At 48.5% G+C, this 16270-nt stretch overlaps 2 protein-coding genes across 3 annotated transcripts in view; one reads left to right on the top strand and one right to left on the bottom strand.

The window, feature by feature from the left end:
• The first annotated feature begins 88 nt into the window (after positions 1-88).
• On the top strand, positions 89-9947 carry AGMAT (agmatinase (putative)). Of its 2 annotated transcripts, XM_081817535.1 has the most exons (8): positions 89-482; positions 1857-2059; positions 4814-4862; positions 5751-5946; positions 6886-7065; positions 8658-8742; positions 9464-9539; positions 9608-9947. In XM_081817535.1, the coding sequence occupies exons 1-7, from the start codon at positions 211-213 to the stop codon at positions 9535-9537; spliced, it is 1059 nt and encodes a 352-aa protein (XP_081673661.1). In that variant the 5' UTR covers positions 89-210; the 3' UTR covers positions 9538-9539; positions 9608-9947. The 2 variants fall into 2 exon arrangements, with proteins under 2 accessions (XP_081673661.1, XP_006748998.1); XM_006748935.3 differs by having other exon boundaries at positions 91-482; positions 9464-9947.
• A 399-nt stretch (positions 9948-10346) lies between these two features.
• Positions 10347-16270, bottom strand: part of DNAJC16 (DnaJ heat shock protein family (Hsp40) member C16) — a 38627-nt gene continuing 32703 nt past the window's right edge. The window contains exons 10-13 of the mRNA XM_081816827.1: positions 15184-15264; positions 14982-15080; positions 14231-14401; positions 10347-13715 (exon numbers count right to left, since the gene is read on the bottom strand). Coding sequence (XP_081672953.1) covers positions 13316-13715; positions 14231-14401; positions 14982-15080; positions 15184-15264 — 751 coding nt within the window. The 3' untranslated portion in view covers positions 10347-13315. The remainder of the gene's footprint in view (positions 13716-14230; positions 14402-14981; positions 15081-15183; positions 15265-16270) is intronic.

The raw sequence follows: 16270 nt of genomic DNA, 5'->3' as shown, positions 1-16270 counted from the left end.
GGGCCAGTTTTTTGGGGGCATAGGCAGCGGGGCGGGGCGGTGGCGGGGAGTGGGGAGTCCCGGGCCTGGCTTTGTTTACCGAGAGAGCCAGAGGCCAGAGTCCAGACAGGGGGCGGGGAGAGAGCGGCCCCTCGCCCGCCCAGATCCCCAGACCGCCTGCTCTTTGAGCACAGCCCGCGGGCCTGGAGCTGGGGGGACCGGGCGGACGGCATGCTGCGGCGGATCGCATCCCGGTGCGCCCGGGGTCTGGGGGCCGGCGGGGGCGCACATCCTGCCGTGGGACTCTGCCACCCCGGCCGCAGCTCCAGCAGCCGGTCCTCCGATGCGCCCCGGAACCAGCCCCCCAGCTCCGAGTTCGTGGCGCGGCCAGTGGGCGTCTGCTCCATGATGCGGCTGCCGGTGCAGGCCTCCCCCGAGGGGCTGGACGCCGCCTTCGTCGGGGTGCCGCTGGACATTGGGACCTCCAACCGGCCCGGGGCGAGGTAAGGTCCGAAGGATTCGGGGACACGTGGGTGGACCGCCCGATGGCCACTGGGCGCGAAAGACAAAGGGACGGGCGCCTCCGCTCACCCAGAGTGGGGTTGGAAGTGCTGGCTCCAGAATGCTCCCAATCGGTTGAAAGATCCTTGATTTCCCTCCTCCCGCATCAAGCAGTGGTGAGGGCTGGACATGTGGGTCTTCTATTGGTGACAGGAGCCTTCTCCACACGCTGATTCCTGAGCCTTGCTGGGATGGTGGCTGTGGGGCTTACGGGGGCAGGGGACGTTGTTTCTGAGAACAGAGGAAGTTGGATGCACCTTCCCCAAACTTCTAGATGTCACTTGATCAAGAATTGCTCAAATACTTCTGTCAAATAAATCTTTAAAAAACAAAACAAATGGCGCCTGGGTGGCTCAGTCGTTAAGCGTCTGCCTTCGGCTCAGGTCATGATCCCAGAATCCTGGGATCGAGCCCCGCATCGGGCTCCCTGCTCTGCGGGGAGCCTGCTTCTCCCTCACCCTCTGCTTGCCTCTCTGCCTACTTGTGCTCTCCCTCTCTCTCTCTTTGTCAAATAAATAAAGAAAATCTTTTTTTAAAAAAAAAATAAATAAAAAATAAAACACAAAACAAAACAAAAAGAATTGCTCAAACACAAGGTGCTTTTTTAAAAAAAATACATTTTATTATTTTTAAGTAATCTCTACACCCAGTGTGTGACTGGAATTTACAAACCCGACATCAAGAGTCCCACTCTCTATCTCTACCACCTGAGCCAGCCAAGGACCCCAAGGCATTTTTTTCTAAGATCAAGGCAGCTGAAGTAATTTCCTAATTAGTGAGCATCAGCTATTTCTGATTCAGCTCAGCCACTTTACATCTAATAATCTGAAGTGTGGATGCCACCATTTATAAAATGTCTCCTTAATGCAAGGCGCATTGCATAGATGACCTCACTCAATTCCTCCAACAACACAGTAAGGTAAATAATCATTATTTCACAGATTAGGAAATTGAGGCTCATGGAGATTAAGAAATTATCTAATGTCATGTAGTAAATTGGTGATGGGTAGTCTCCTAAATCCGTGCCTTTAATCTCTTCAAGTATATAGCCTGGATCAGTGGTTCTCAACCAGGGGTGATTTTGCCCCCAGGGGACATTTGGTGGCGTCTGGAGGCCTTTCTGGTTATTCCAACTTGCCACTGGCATCTAGTGGGTTATAGATTAGGGGAAACATTCTACAAGGCACTGCATGGCCCCCCACATCAAAGATTCCTCCAGCCCCAAATGTCAGCAGTGCTGAGGCTAAGAAATCCTGGCCTAGGTAGGACCTCTGACCTTTTTGGGATGGTTCACAGGATGATTCTTCCTTCTCCAGATTTGGACCTCGGCGGATCCGGGAAGAATCAGTGATGCTTCGGACAGCAAACCCTAGCATGGGGGCCCTCCCCTTCCAGTCCCTCATGGTTGCAGACCTAGGCGATGTGAACGTCAATCTTTACAACCTTACGGACAGCTGCCGTCTAATTCGAGAGGCCTATCAGAAAATTGTAGCAGCTGGCTGTATTCCCCTCACCTTGGGTAATGGCGTCTGTGGGGACAAGTGCAGCTCTGCGCTGAGGGTTCATTCATGGTGGGCTCCTTCCGGGCAAGCCACTGGGAATATGGAGACAGTCGGAAAGAGAATGTTTTAAATTCATTTGTTTTAATCCCTGGGGAGAGGCTGTTTACATTTTTGGACTAGTATGACTGGCAGGGATGGACTAGGGTGAGGAAGTGAGGCATTCACTTTGGGGGGGTTGCCAAAAAGTCAACTATAAATATGATCGACTTTTCCCTTTTGCCTCAGGCTCCAGTATAGTTCAGAATAGCACTATTACTGATCCTGTCTTTTTTTTTTTCTTTTAAAGATTTTATTTATTCATTTGACAGAGAGAGACACAGCGAGAGAGGGAACACAAGCAGGGGGAGCGGGAGAGGGAGAAGAAGGCTTCCCGCCAAGCAGGGAGCCTGATGCGGGGCTCGATCCCAGGACCCTGGGACCATGACCTGAGCCGAAAGCAGACGCTTAACAACTGAGCCACCCAGGTGCCCCTGATCCTGTCTTTTTAAAAAAATTTATCATGGAGGGGTGCCTGGGTGGCTCAGTCGGTTGGGCGTCTGACTCTTGGTTTCCCTCAGGTCATGATCTCGAGGTCCTGGGATTGAGCCCCGTGTCTGGCTCTGGGCTCAGCTCGGAATCTGCTTGTCCCTCTTCCTCTGCTCCCCCACCCTCACTTCTGTTCTCTCTCTCAAATAAATAAATCTAAAAAAAAAAATTTATCGTGGATTTTTTTTGCATTGACCTTGATTTTTAAAAGTATTACATCAAAATAGTATTTATCTTAATGACTGAGTTTTTTGGTGTCCCTTAAATTTTGCATCCCAGCAAGTGTCTCTACCCACCTCACCTTTGTCCTACCCCTTGATTCCAGGCCTGGGGAAGGCTCACAACAGGAGCTCAGCTGTGACTTTTGAACTATTTCAAGGACATACTTTTCTTTTTTCTTTTTCTCTTTTCTTTTCTCTTTCTTTCTTTCTTTTCAGGAAATGCTTTTCTTTTTCAAGAAATGCTTTTCTTTTTTCTTTTTCTCTTATCTCTTTTTTCAGGCAATGCTTTTCTTTTTTTCTTTTTCTCTTTTCTTTTTCTTTCTTTCTTTTCAGGAAATGCTTTTCTTTTTCTCTTTTCTTTCTTTTCAAGAAATGCTTTTCTTTTTTCTTTTTCTCTTTTCTTTTGAGAGAGTGAGCGAGCGTGATAGAGCGCACATGCCCGAGAGCGGGGTGGGGGAGGGGCAGAGGGAGAGCGGGAGAGAATCTTCAGCGGGCTCTATGCACAGCACAGAGCCCCCTCGGGGCTGATCTCACAAAGCTGATATCACACCTGAGCCGAAATCAAGAGCTGGAAACTGAACCAACCGCGCCACCCAGGCGCCTCTCAGGGACATACTTTTAATGACGTTATTTGAGAGAGAGCTGCAAAGGGGTATTTCCTCCTCATCAGGGTCTCTATTAGTCTATAGAGTGGCTTTCCCCTTGTCTTGCCTGATCTCTCCCCCACCCTTACACTTCTTTCTCTTCCAGTTCACAAATAGTTAAAATGACACGGGGCTTTTTCTAAATATCCAAATGTATTTTTGCCAAACGAGAGCGCCGAGCCTGCAGAACACTGTGGTGCGGAGTGTGGTTTCTGGACGGCACAGTTTGAAAAATCTCAGCTTCACCTCTCACTAGCTATTTATGCTTCATTTCCTCACTTGTAAAATGGGAATAACACTATCAGCGTCTTCCTCATTGTTTTGTGTGAGGGGCGTATAATGAAAGTGCATATAACGTGTCTGGCATCGTGACTTACGTATTTTAAGCTTCAATAAATGTCAGCTGTTGTTGTTAGTAATAGTGGTCCGTAGTAATACTTTTCTAGCCCTGAGCTGTCCTGTACGGTAGCCACTAGCCACATATGGTTATTAAAATTACAATTAATCGGGCACCTGGGTGGCTCAATCGGTTGAGCGACTGCCTTCGGCTCAGGTCATGATCCCGGAGTCCCGGGATCGAGTCCCACATCGGGCTCCCTGCTCAGCGGGGAGCCTGCTTCTCCCTCTGCCCCTCTCCCCTCTCATGTGCTCTCTTTCTCTCATTCTCTCTCTGTCAAATAATACATAAAAATCTTTAAACAAAATAAAATAAAATTACAATTAATCACAATGAGATAAAATAAAAAATGCAGTTCCTCCACGGCCTGAGCTGTATTCCCATAGGCACGTGCGGTTAGTGACCCCCGTGCCGTCCAGTGCAGAGAGAGAACATGCCCATCACTGCAGAGAGTTCTGTTGGACAGACCTGTTCCTGGCATTTGACCTGTAAGCTTCGTTTCCTCTTTTATTTATTATCTTTTAAAGATTTTATTTATTTATTTATTTGACAGAGAGAGCCAGACAGCTAGAGAGGGAACACAGCAGGGGGAGGGGCAGAGGGAGAAGCAGGCTTCCCGCGGAGCAGAGACCCCGATGCGGGGCTCGATCCCCGGGCCGTGGGGACCATGACCTGAGCCGAGGGCAGATGCTTAACGACTGAGCCACCCACGTGCCCTTGTTTCCTCTTTTAAAGAACAATGTAATCCCAAACATCCAGTGGCTGTTTTCCCACCACTGAACAAGATCCTGTGTTAGCTGAGGTTATAGCTCTTTGGTCTCAACAAAAGGGTGGCACAATTGGGTAGATTGAAGATTGCTCTCTGTAATACATGGTCCTCTCCTCTTACCCACATTCCAGATGTTTTCTTCTTCCTCTTTGCAGGTGGAGATCACACAATCACATATCCAATATTACAAGCAATGGCAAAAAAGTACGTCCCAAGTGTCTGGGCGCGCACAAGGGTTTCAAAATTCAGGAGCTAGGGCATGAGTTGTTTGCCGCTAGACGGTATCAAGTGACCTCTGCTGGCTCAGGTTATTTGGGGTGATAGGAAATGCCCCACTGGGTTGCTTCTGTGGATCAAAATGAAGGTCGAGCTCCCGGTGTCTCTGTCAGTCACCAGCTGGGAACCAAGACAATTTATTATTAACACTTGTGGCTACCCTTGCTTGCCCTGGATCTGCTCTGGTATGCGTGCTCAGCATCTGTCTCTGTTTTTGGAAGATGGGCCCCGCGTGAAATACACAACCCCAGCTAACAGCAGTTTCTGTTTGGCTTCAAAGGCCAAATATACAGCAGTGTTGCTTGCTGAGGAGAGGTCCTGTTTCTTCCTGAAAGGGCCCCTTCTCCAGAGAATGAGAAAACGGATTTTCCAGTCGTGGAAGTCTACCAGGGATTAACTAACTTTGGTTAATTAGTTTGAAAAAGAGGCAGAAGGGCCAAGGTGGTGGCAGCTCCAGAGTTCATATATAGGAAGGACATATGGGTAGCATCCTCGTTGGTGGTGGGCGGGTATAGGTCTTTTCTGGAAGTCTGTGCTTGCCTAGCATTGATTTAGATTGCATGTTGCTTTCGGGTGGCTGGCGGGGTTGTTGGAGATTATGGAGAGAGAGCTGTCGATCCTCTGCCGGACTTCTCTGGGTCGATTATTCTGAGCGGCTAAGTGATTTGAAGACAGAAACCAGTTGCAGGGCTGGTCACCGAGGCCGGGTCTCCCGTGGCTGTGAATGGTCAAGTTGGGAAGTCCGGGTAGCCTGGAGGGTGGCCGTGCTCAGGCCCCAGAAGGAGGCCTGGGCTCTGAGCTGCCTGTTGTCATCAGGCATGGCCCCGTGGGGCTGCTGCATGTGGACGCTCACATGGACACGGCTGACAAGGCCCTCGGAGAGAAGCTCTATCACGGGACGCCCTTCCGCCGCTGCGTGGACGAGGGTCTCCTGGACTGCAAGCGCGTGGTGCAGATCGGCATCCGGGGCTCCGCCATGACCTTGGATCCCTACAGATACAGCCGGAGCCAGGTGACAAGCTAAACGCCTCTTCCTCTGCCCCCAGCCTGCGAAGTGCATTTCTCTCCGGTGCCCATTCGGTGGTGGCTGCGGATTCCACGGGGGCTTTATTTATTTTTTAAAAATTTTTTAAAGATTTTATTTTATTTATTTGACAGAGAGAAATCGAGAGAGGGAACACAAGCAGGGGGAGTGGGAGAGGGAGAAGCGGGCTTCCCGCCAAGCAGGGAGCCCGATGCGGGGCTCGATCCCAGGACGCTGGGATCATGACCTGAGCCGAAGGCAGACGCCTAACGACTGAGCCACCCAGGTGCCCCTCCACGGGGGCTTTAATAACCAAATTCAGAAAAATGGGACGGAGGGCCCAGTTTGCCCCAAGAGGGTCGTGTGGAGCAGAGAGGAGAGAGGATGTGAGTTCATGAGGCAAAGGGGGCCTCATCGCTGGGGTGGGGAGAGAAGCCGAAACACACCAGCCTCTGCACTGTCGCTGGCTTCCCAATGAGCTGAGGAGGACCAAACCCAAGGCCAGTGGCCATCTTTCTAGTTCTTGTCCTCACCCCCACCGGGCACAGTGGCTCGCAGGGAAACGCGGATGACAAGATCCCAACAGGAAAGACCCAAGTCCCCTGCTTTTAGAGCGTGCAAGGGCCAGTCTTCTGGACAGAGCCGTTCAGGAGGTGCTGAGTTTCTCCCTCTTACTCTATAGCCCAGCTTCTCTCTGATCCCATCCCCCCCAGGTCAGCTTTGACTTACTCCCTGCTTCTTCACCAGCTGTCGCTCCTCCCTTCTGCACCGGTAGAAGGGGGAGGACAGTTCCCTCTTCGTGAAGATTGGGGATCTGATGTCATGTGTACAGAAGCACTTAGCGTGGGGTTGGCACATAAGAAATGCCCAGTAAATGGCACTATGTGGAAGCCTCGACATCCTGCTCTTTACTACCCACGTCCTCAGGGCTTCCGGGTGGTCCCGGCTGAAGACTGCTGGATGAAGTCCCTGGTTCCTCTGATGGGGGAGGTGAGGCAGCAGGTGGGCGGCAGACCCATTTATATCAGCTTTGACATCGACGGCTTGGATCCTGCCTATGCCCCAGGGACAGGCACCCCTGAAACTGCCGGGCTCACCCCTAGTCAGGTAAGGAGGTTCCACCAGGGACAATGCCTGGGGGTGAGGAGTCTCAACTCCCCACTTTCCTGGGACTTGTGGTGAGTCTTCAGGATCAGGACGGGATTTTAAAAGCAGAGGGGTTAGGCCTTTAACTGTTCTCAGGGCTGACCACAGGTTGGACACTCTTGTTGAGTGAGTAGACGGACTTTGGCAAGGGCCCTCATTTCCTCTCTGGGATATAATAGTCTGTTATTTGAGCTTTCTGCCTCTGATCCTCCTATAGTTGGGGACGTATAGCAGTATCCCCTCTTAAAAACACCAAGCTTATCTTTCTGGGGTTACGCTTAAAAAGTGCTCATGGTGGGATTAACCACCTACCATGGAAGTTCAAGAGTTTTATTATTTTTTTAATACTTTTTTTTTTTTGAAGATTTTATTTATTTATTTGAGAGAGAGAGAATGAGAGACAGAGAGCATGAGAGGGAGGAAGGTCAGAGGGAGAAGCAGACTCCCTGCCGAGCAGGGAGCCCGATGAGGGACTCGATCCCGGGACTCCAGGATCATGACCTGAGCCGAAGGCAGTCGCTTAACCAACTGAGCCACCCAGGCGCCCGAAGTTCAAGAGTTTTAGAAACACCCAAATAAAGCTCTCTGAAGGTGGGCTGAGTGTAAACGCAGGAGGCAGAATCAGAGTGTGGTTATAATTAGAAGCGAGCTCCACAAGGTTAGCGCTGTTATTTCATGTACTACCCTGTCCTTGGAGTCTAGAATGGTGCCTGACATAAAGAGTAGGCACTCATAGATATCTGTGTGAATGAGTGAAGACCACTCACACCTGATCCGTTATCTTACCTCCTCTAAGAGAGGGGCCTGTGAGCAGCTACCTCTCAAAGCCATTCTCTATCAGTTCCCGTCAGAGAGATTTCTAAAACACGATCCTCCTTCCTCAGCTTATCATTCTGGGCTTTTCACTGGCCGAATGGAAACTCTTTTAGACAAAGTGACCTCTTCCTACCATCCCCCTCACTTATCCTGTCTTCTGGCCACATCTAACTACTGTTATTTCTTTCCATCTTGGTGTCTTTCTGTCTGGGCTGCCCTACCCTTACCTGTCTGCTTGGTTAATTCCTTGGGCTAAGTGTTCCTGCTGCTTGGGGAGGGCTTCCCCCAGCTTTTCGGGCTGTTTCGTATTATACTTTTCTGCGCTTGCTTTTTTTTTTTAAGTTTTTATTTTTTAAAGTAATCTCTACGCCTACTATGGGGCTCGAATTTACAACCCCGAGATCAAGAGTTGCATGCTCTACTGACTGAGCCAGCCAGGTGCCCCTACGCTTTGCTTTTCCTGAAGCCTGTAATGTACGAATGATTGGAATGATTGGCCTGCTTGTGTGTATTCCATCACACACGGACCCCTCGGGAGCAGGGGCTGTGCTTTGGCCTTTTGTGTCCCCATGATGCCCACCAGGGTGCCTGGCTGTCAGTAAATGTTTTTTGAGGGAAAGCGACAGTTCCAAGTCAAAGGGTGGGCATGTGCTGGGAGAGATGCACTGGGACCTCAATGGATGCTTTTCATTGTGAGTGGTTACTGCTGTGGACAACTCGGGCTTGGTCTTGGACAGGCGCTGGAAATCATCCGGGGTTGTCAAGGCCTGAACGTGGTGGGTTGTGATCTTGTGGAAGTTTCGCCGCCCTACGATCCTTTTGGTGAGTAAGCGAGAATACCATGATCTGTAGGCAGCTGCTGGTTTAAATTATATTAATCTACTTAATAAGTAGAAGATGGATGGATCCTTTTGTATAACTTGGGAACCTGCTGAGTATGTTCTGCAGCGAAGAAAATAAACCTATTACTGCACACCTTACAAACACGAGCTAATTAACAAAACCCCTGGGAGGTGGCTATTATTGGTTTGCCTGCCCGACAGCAGAAGAGAAAGAAACCAGCCTATGGTTTATTAATAAGGTGGCATAGTTCTATCCTTGATAGTTCATTGAAAAGTGAATTACTGCATAAGTAATATTTATTAATATTAAAAAAGTGGGTGGTTAGCTGGTTTAGGAGAGATATTCAAAGCAGATGCCATCCCAATAATTTCAACTTAGAGAAGCTTCCAGACTTAGGCCAATTAGTCTCAGAGGGTAGGTGATAAATACAATAGACACCATTATTAAAGGTTTTCCTTTGGGGGGAATCTGTTCTCAGAGTAAACAACGAACGGTCTGAATTTCAGAATGCTCTTTCTGAATGTTTGTTGGAGCGGAGTACCAGGGAAAGCGTGTCCACAGGGTGGCTGGGCAGCCCAGAGAAGAGCATGGGAGGGCGAATTTGGAAAAGGCAGGCCGGAGGGAAGAGGGCGGAGTACCGAGAGGCTTGGCCTTGCGGGCAGCCTGCATGGTGTTTACCTTCCGTTTTGTCTCTTTGTAGGAAACACGGCCCTTCTGGCGGCTAACCTGCTGTTTGAGATGCTGTGTGCTCTCCCCAAAGTGACGGTCGTCTGAACCTTGTGCTCTCCCCAAAGTGACGGTCATCTGAACCTTGTGCTCTCCCCAAAGTGACGGTCGTCTAAACCTTGTGCTCTTCAAGATACAACAGGTTGTGCTGATGACAATTCTCAAGAATTTCTGTGCAAGCAGTCTGAGTACTCAAAGAGTTTATGCCAGTAAAACTTTCCACTAAACAGTGTCCCCGGGGCCTATAAAACCAGGGCATTCAGTAGAACTCTAATCCAACAGCTAATATTTCTATGGAGTTTGAATGAACTAAAAACAGAGAAGCACTTGTGTTGTTTTGATGAAAGATGCTGGAGGATTAAGGGGAAAAGGGAGCCAAGGAGCATTTGGTTCAAGATGATCTAAAAATTGGAGAAGTGAAATAAAAAAGCCCTAGGACATAATCCTGCATAAACATCCCATATCTAGTTTCTTCCTTCACACTGTGGCTTCTCCTGAGGAACTCAGGGCTGCATCTGGGTTTTAGGACCACTGTGAACCTAAACAAAAAGTTTGAATGAAAGTAACATGCAGATCCTGATAAAGAAACTTCCCACTCAAAAGCCCAGGAGGGTGCACAGAATGTCTTTTCAACCAGACATCAGGTGGCCTCCAAAGAGCCCTTGGTGACCCTTCCTAACCCACTTCCTCCCTTTCACATTATCTACTCTTGGAGCTGATGCACCCTCCGTGACGGCAACTCCTGAAATCTGCAGGGAAGATTCAGGCGTGGGTTGAGTTACATGCAAATTCAGTTTTGTCGCTAACGTGTCCACGGGCAAATCATCATCTCCCAACGCAAGAGCGACGCATAATCATCACACATTAAAATAGTTTATTTCTGTTTCCAGTCTGTAATATTCTCAAAACAAAAATAACATCAGCTTCAGTGCCTGTTCACAATACAAAACACAAACAACATAAAAAAAGACACCATTTGCCAAATAAGTTATTTGTTCCTAAGAGTATCAAAAGTGCAAAATATTCACCTTCTTTTCAGATCGGTCTCTAAAGTTCCATCCTCCTTGACAAACGGAATGGACAGATTTAGCGGTTGCCACACTGCATTTGTGTTCAAGGGACAAGGTCAGGCATTTGGATGTGAGCGATATTTCATCTGCAAAGATATTTTGCCTCAGCTTTTAAAGAATTTTACTTAGGAAAAAAGTTGGAGTGTTTGCTTCTGATTTCTTTTTCCCAAACAGAGCAAATCACTTAAAAAAAACACATTCAGATTTCATTTCTTTTTAAATCAGGAAAACGTTCATGTACTGAATGAGGAGGAAATCAACCTATTAATTTGAAAAGTATGACCAAATTTTCATGGTTGGGAAGTGATGGCAGGGAGCGAGACCGTGGTGCCTAATAGAAGTCAGGGCAGTCTTGCTCATTGAAACGCTGCTGACTCAGAGCTGGGACAATCTCTTAGCCAAATTATGCCACCAGCACCTGGATGATAAAAAAATATTTGTAAGTAGGTGCGTGTTCTACAAAGACTTGTTTTAGGCCAGTTTCCATCCCCAGCTGCTAAACACGATGTACCAGAAAAGCCTACTTCTAAAAACCAAACAATGTTGTCAGTCTCAAGATATTCAAAGACCAAGAAATTAACTTAAAACCAAAATCAGGTCTGTGTGATTTCACACAAGAGGAGGAGAAATGGTGGCACTGGCTAAGCATGACAAAGGCTCAGACATTTGACACAAAGGTAAACAAATTCATGGAAACATTCAGGAGAAAAGGCTTGGGGGGTCAAGGGCAAAGTTAGTTCAAAGTAGAACCTTCCTAGTGTCCTCTTGGGGGACGTATCTTCTAGCCCCAAACAGACCTGTGAAATAATTTCTGCACTGAAACATTCACCGGGAATGTTTTTAATCCTATCTATTCTAACTTTCCTTTCTTCGTACAAATAGAGGGTGCAGCTGTCTGTCTAAAGGCGCTTTTCATTTTAATGAGAAACATTTTTAAAGTGAACAAATCTGGGGGAGGTTTTGGTTTTCAGAAATTAAGGTTAGGGATCCATCCCATTAGTACCAGAAATTAAAAACCGACCACTGAACCAGAACACTACTCACATCAGCAACTCGGCCATAAAAGACCTAGAAAATAATTTTGAGGCTGGTGCATCAAGGAACCAAATGAATCCCTTAATCACACCTGCCTGGGCCAGGTGCCAGGAGACAGCAATCAGAGGAAGCATCCAATTTTTAGAGGATCATGTGGGGAAAAAAAGACTGGCAGTGATTTTTTTTCTTTTAAATAAAGCTATAGACTCCATGGAAATGATAGGAATTCCTGGGCTTAAATAATTTATTACTTGCCCCTATAGCTCAATGTTTAAATTGTTCAGGACCCAAATGGCTTTGTTTAAAGCAATGATGATTAAAGAAATACTAACTCAGTAAATGTCCCATCACTGATCCTGACACTTGGCTTTACAAAAGGCCAATGTGTTTTGACATCTGAACTGACCACTCTTTGAGGTTGCTCAAAATCCCCTGGTAATTTTGCGCCCCCCCCCGCCCCCAAAAAGGCAAACTCTCTAACTGGTGGGTGTGATCCACTGCACACTGGAAGCCGGGTGCTGATGGTAGGTCGGACCCTGTTCCTGGTGAAGCAATTGTGAGTTAAGAGTGAAAGCAATTGAGCTATCGTAATATAGGTCAGAAGCTCAAAGTAAGCCTTTTGCCAAACAGGAGTCTAGAACAAGTCTTGGCTCACTTGTCACAAAAGAGGGCTCAAAGTTACAGCACTTCTGGGGGTTAACAGTGTTCAAAATACAATTGTTGAGAAATTTTTAAGTTCCTTGATACAAAGACATGTCTGGTATTTTACTAAAGAGACACCACCAGAGTGAAGAGGTTCCTCAAGCCTGACGCCTGTCAGGCAGGGGATAAGGGAGGTGTCTTCAGTTTAACATCTACTGGTTTATAGCAGCTTATCTCTACGTCCAGAGAACAAGATTACAAATTATGGCTCCTAAGATTCATACCCTAAAATTGACAGAGGCAGAAAGGCATGTGAAAACAGACACATAAATGGCTCAGTCATTACAGTACTTCTTGCCGTGCAGATCCCTCCCTGGCCACGCTTAGCGCTGGGGGAGGTGGCTGATGGGACGCCCCAAGGGGTCACGTACGTCACTGCCCAGCTCCCCCTTCAAACCAAACTCACATGCAGGACCCCCACTTATCCCTAGCCTTGTAAAACCGTGGCTGACCAAATGCTGCAGGGGGATACCCCCCAAATACACTTTTAGCCACTGACTACCAGAAAAAACTATCAAATGTGAGACTGCTTGGAACCAGGCCTCTTTCAGGATGCAGGGCCTAGAAGCTGCTGTGGGCTGTCGTCCCACGGATACAGCATGCACTGGGCGCGGAAGCACGGCGGGGGCGGGGGCCCGGCCAGCACTCCAGGGCCTGCTGCCGGCCACAGCCCTGTGTCTCTCCCACAGCGCAGAGACAGGACAGGGGAGGGCGGTGGGAGCACAGGACAGGGATGACGAAGGAAGAGGGGATGAGCAGTCTCCTTTAAATAGTGCGGCATTCAAACGAGGGGAAAAAGAACCCAAAGCAAAATATTTTGATCTAAGGAATTCAACTTGAGGTGTTTTTCACTTCTAGGTTAGGTAGGACAGGACAAAGGAAAGATTCTTCCAGCCATTGTTCCGGAAGAATAATCTAGAATCTATTCTCTGTCCGTGGTGATAGGTCGAGTCCTGAAAAGACCTGTTCCCAGGGGCCTATTAAAAAGCCTGAAGAGTTAAAGTCTCTCTCGAGCTCCCTCAGTCTAGTTCAGGCCACGACGGGATATAAAACCTCTGTAAGGAGCCTTCGAGCAGGCGCTCCATCCATAAGGACAACTTGCTCAATTTCCCTTTGATGGGCCTGGGTCCAAGGCCACAGGAAGATTTCCCTCGAGTTTCGCCCAGATGGAGGGAAGAGTCAAGATCACCGCAGGACCCCACGGCCTCCTCCTCTTCCACTGCTTTCTGGGGCTTGAAGAGGCAGAAGTACTTCTTGTGACCGTTCAGGGCTAGCACGTAACCTGTGTAGTCACGCTCCATGAAATGCTTGTCGTATTGGTTTGGGATCGGGGCTGCATCCTGAGCAAATTCTAGCAAGTATTCCAGCCATTCTCTGTGTTTATCTAGACTCAGGAAGGAGAAGTGCAGGCAGCTGCTCCTGGTGGAAGGACACAGTGAAGATTTACGGAACTGCCTGACACACTGAATTGCAGGGAACGTAAATACCTCCGTCAGATTCAAGTAATAGGAGGTGGCTTTGTGTTGGATGGGGCCCGAATATGGAAAGAATGGAGGATTCCTGGGGGATGTGAGGCCTTCTGCAACAGCTCTAACAGTCCGCTGGCCCATCTCCCTCCCGGCCCCTTGCCGGGTGCCCCGTAAGCACTCTCAGTGTCTGGCTTCAGGAAAACACACGACAGCTAGAGGACACAGTTCCCCAAAAGGCTCAGGGCAGAAGACTGAGTGAGGTCAAACTCTTCTGTTCAGAAGCATCGGGACATGAAGTCGAGGAGAGAAAGGTGCCCTCATGACGGCTTAGATTTCTGGGCTCGAAAGGTCACAGCTAACATCTTGCTGTGTGCATAAAGGCCCTCACAGTGAAAGAGGAAGGGATGAAATTCTTCTCTGGTCCCCTCCTCTCCCTGCCTCTCCCTCTCTCCCACACGAGCTTACCCAGTGAATGTGTAGACCTCCAAAGCGAATTTCTGTAGTAGGCTGGTCTTGGTGGAATTTGACAGGATGAGGACCACGTTCATGTGGCCTGGCCTCAGGCGGACCAGGTTACTGGTGTACGTTACATCTGTGAGCTCAGTTACCTCCACAAAGCCTTTTTTAGGAATCTTGCTGTGGAGAAATAGTGAGGAATTGAGATGTTATCAGGCAGGAGAATGTCATTACTTTGAAAAGAAACAAGAGGAAGAAAATGCTGCATTCCAACCAGACTAGATATGTTATTTAATATTCTGGAGCCTGACACATCGGCAGGATGGGGATAGTCCCCACTTGGTGGTCCCGGGCCTACAAAGGGCCTTTCAGATGCTGCCGTTCACAGCTGGTGTAGAAGCGGCTTTAGGACAGGATGAAGGTGGTCGGCACAGTCATGGTGACGCACCCTTCTCTGCTTCTGGCTCGTCTAGCAACTCTGACATGCTTTGCTTCCTGCCTGCATTATTACATTTAAGACTGAGAGCCTGAAGGTACTGAGTAGAATATAAGTAGGTCCTGTGTCTAAAGGCCTACGGGGTTTCAGTAAACACTAACCAGCAGCTGACTTTTCCCTAAATCCTCATCTCACACACAAGGAAGTGACCCAGAGTGCTTATATATGCTAGGTCCTCGAACACCGCGCTATCAGACTACAGGGCCTGTGGCTCTCCTGCCCGGGGGTAGGGGTCGGGTGGGTTTGGTGTCTTGTTAGAGAAACCTGCTGTTTTCTTTGGTGAAGGTTGGCTCAGTCTTCCCGGCCTTCTCATGAGCTTCCTCTTTATCTGGAGGGTTGGACTCTCGCTCATCGTTTGAGTCACTAAAGTAGGAAACAAGGAGTTTTAGAAAAGAAACAGTACCACAACCTGAGGTTTGGGGCTCACCCTTGAGAAATCACGCTGAGAAGCCACGGAGGCATTTACCTGAAAGCCTGAACGATGACGGTGCCAAAGAGGATAAAGAGGGCAGAGAAGACCAGGGACAGAAGGGGCATCATTTCCCGCCTGAAACGAAGTTAACAAACTCTGGTCAGCTCTAGATGGGTTGCTGAGATTATGTCCGTTAATGATATTGGATTTCTTTTCCTTGGCTCAGACAAAACCAAAAGAACTCCAAACCAAAAGGCTTTCATATCAATAAACACATTCTAGTTTCATACAAATAAAGTTTTTTTTTTTTTTGAGGGTGAGGGTGGTGGTGAGGAAAGCAGAGATTTTCCCTCACCGTTTTAATTCAGGTTGCTTTTTCTACAAGTTTGATTATTTTGTCTCCATAGAATAGGCTGTGCTTAATAAGTTCTGCAGAAGGAAATAACAGGATTTATGCTGTCAATGTGGAGGAATATTCTGACGTCGAGGGTAGAAAGTCTGTGGAATTATTTCCTTTACTTTGATTTTTTTTTCTGGCTACAGAGGTCGGAGGAGGAAGAAGACAGTGACCTTGCACAACGTCCTCTAGGACTGGTGCTCTAACATTTTGTTCCCCCACAAACACTCCTCAGAGGCCTGTCAGTTTTCAGGAGCTGTGCTGGGTGCCAGGAATCACAAACACGAATGAGATGTGGTTCTACCCTTCAGGAGCTCACGGTATTATTGGGGGTGGGAGTGGGAGGGCCCTCCCTTCTCTGCTTAACTCACTGACTGGCTTGCACAGCTCTACACTGGCCTCCACGTGTCGGGCCCCGGACTGGGTGCCAGGGGTGCCCTGATGAAGAGGACAGGCCCAGTGGTTAAGGGGCAATCAGCAAATATGTAAAAAGTGAAGTTACTGAAAGAACAAGGGGGGATGCCTGGGTGGCTCAGTCGGTTAAGCGTCTGCCTTCGGCTCAGCTCACGATCCCAGGGTCCTGGGATTGAGCCCCACATCAGGCTGCCTGCTCAGGGGGGAGCCTGCCTCTCCCTCTCCCTCTGCTTCCAACATTCCCCCCGCCCCGCCTCCCGGCTGCTCAAACTCTCTCTCAGATAAATAAAATCTTTAAAAAAAAGAAAAAGGGGGCGCCTGGATGGCTCG

The sequence above is a fragment of the Leptonychotes weddellii genome, chromosome 4, assembly GCF_054177405.1.
Source record: "Leptonychotes weddellii isolate Sample4059 chromosome 4, ASM5417740v2, whole genome shotgun sequence".
NCBI classification, from domain to species: Eukaryota; Metazoa; Chordata; class Mammalia; order Carnivora; family Phocidae; genus Leptonychotes; species Leptonychotes weddellii.
The sequence above is the reverse complement of the archived record's forward strand: the minus strand, read 5'-3'. Positions and strand labels throughout refer to the sequence as shown.

Coding starts and splice junctions, on each gene's coding strand:
- AGMAT (XM_081817535.1), top strand. CDS start 211: ATGCTGCGGCGGATCGCATCCCGGTGCGCCCGGGGTCTGGGGGCCGGC. Junction 5,947..6,885: donor ACAGATACAGCCGGAGCCAG/GTGACAAGCTAA, acceptor CCACGTCCTCAG/GGCTTCCGGGTGGTCCCGGC. Junction 7,066..8,657: donor CCGGGCTCACCCCTAGTCAG/GTAAGGAGGTTC, acceptor GGTCTTGGACAG/GCGCTGGAAATCATCCGGGG.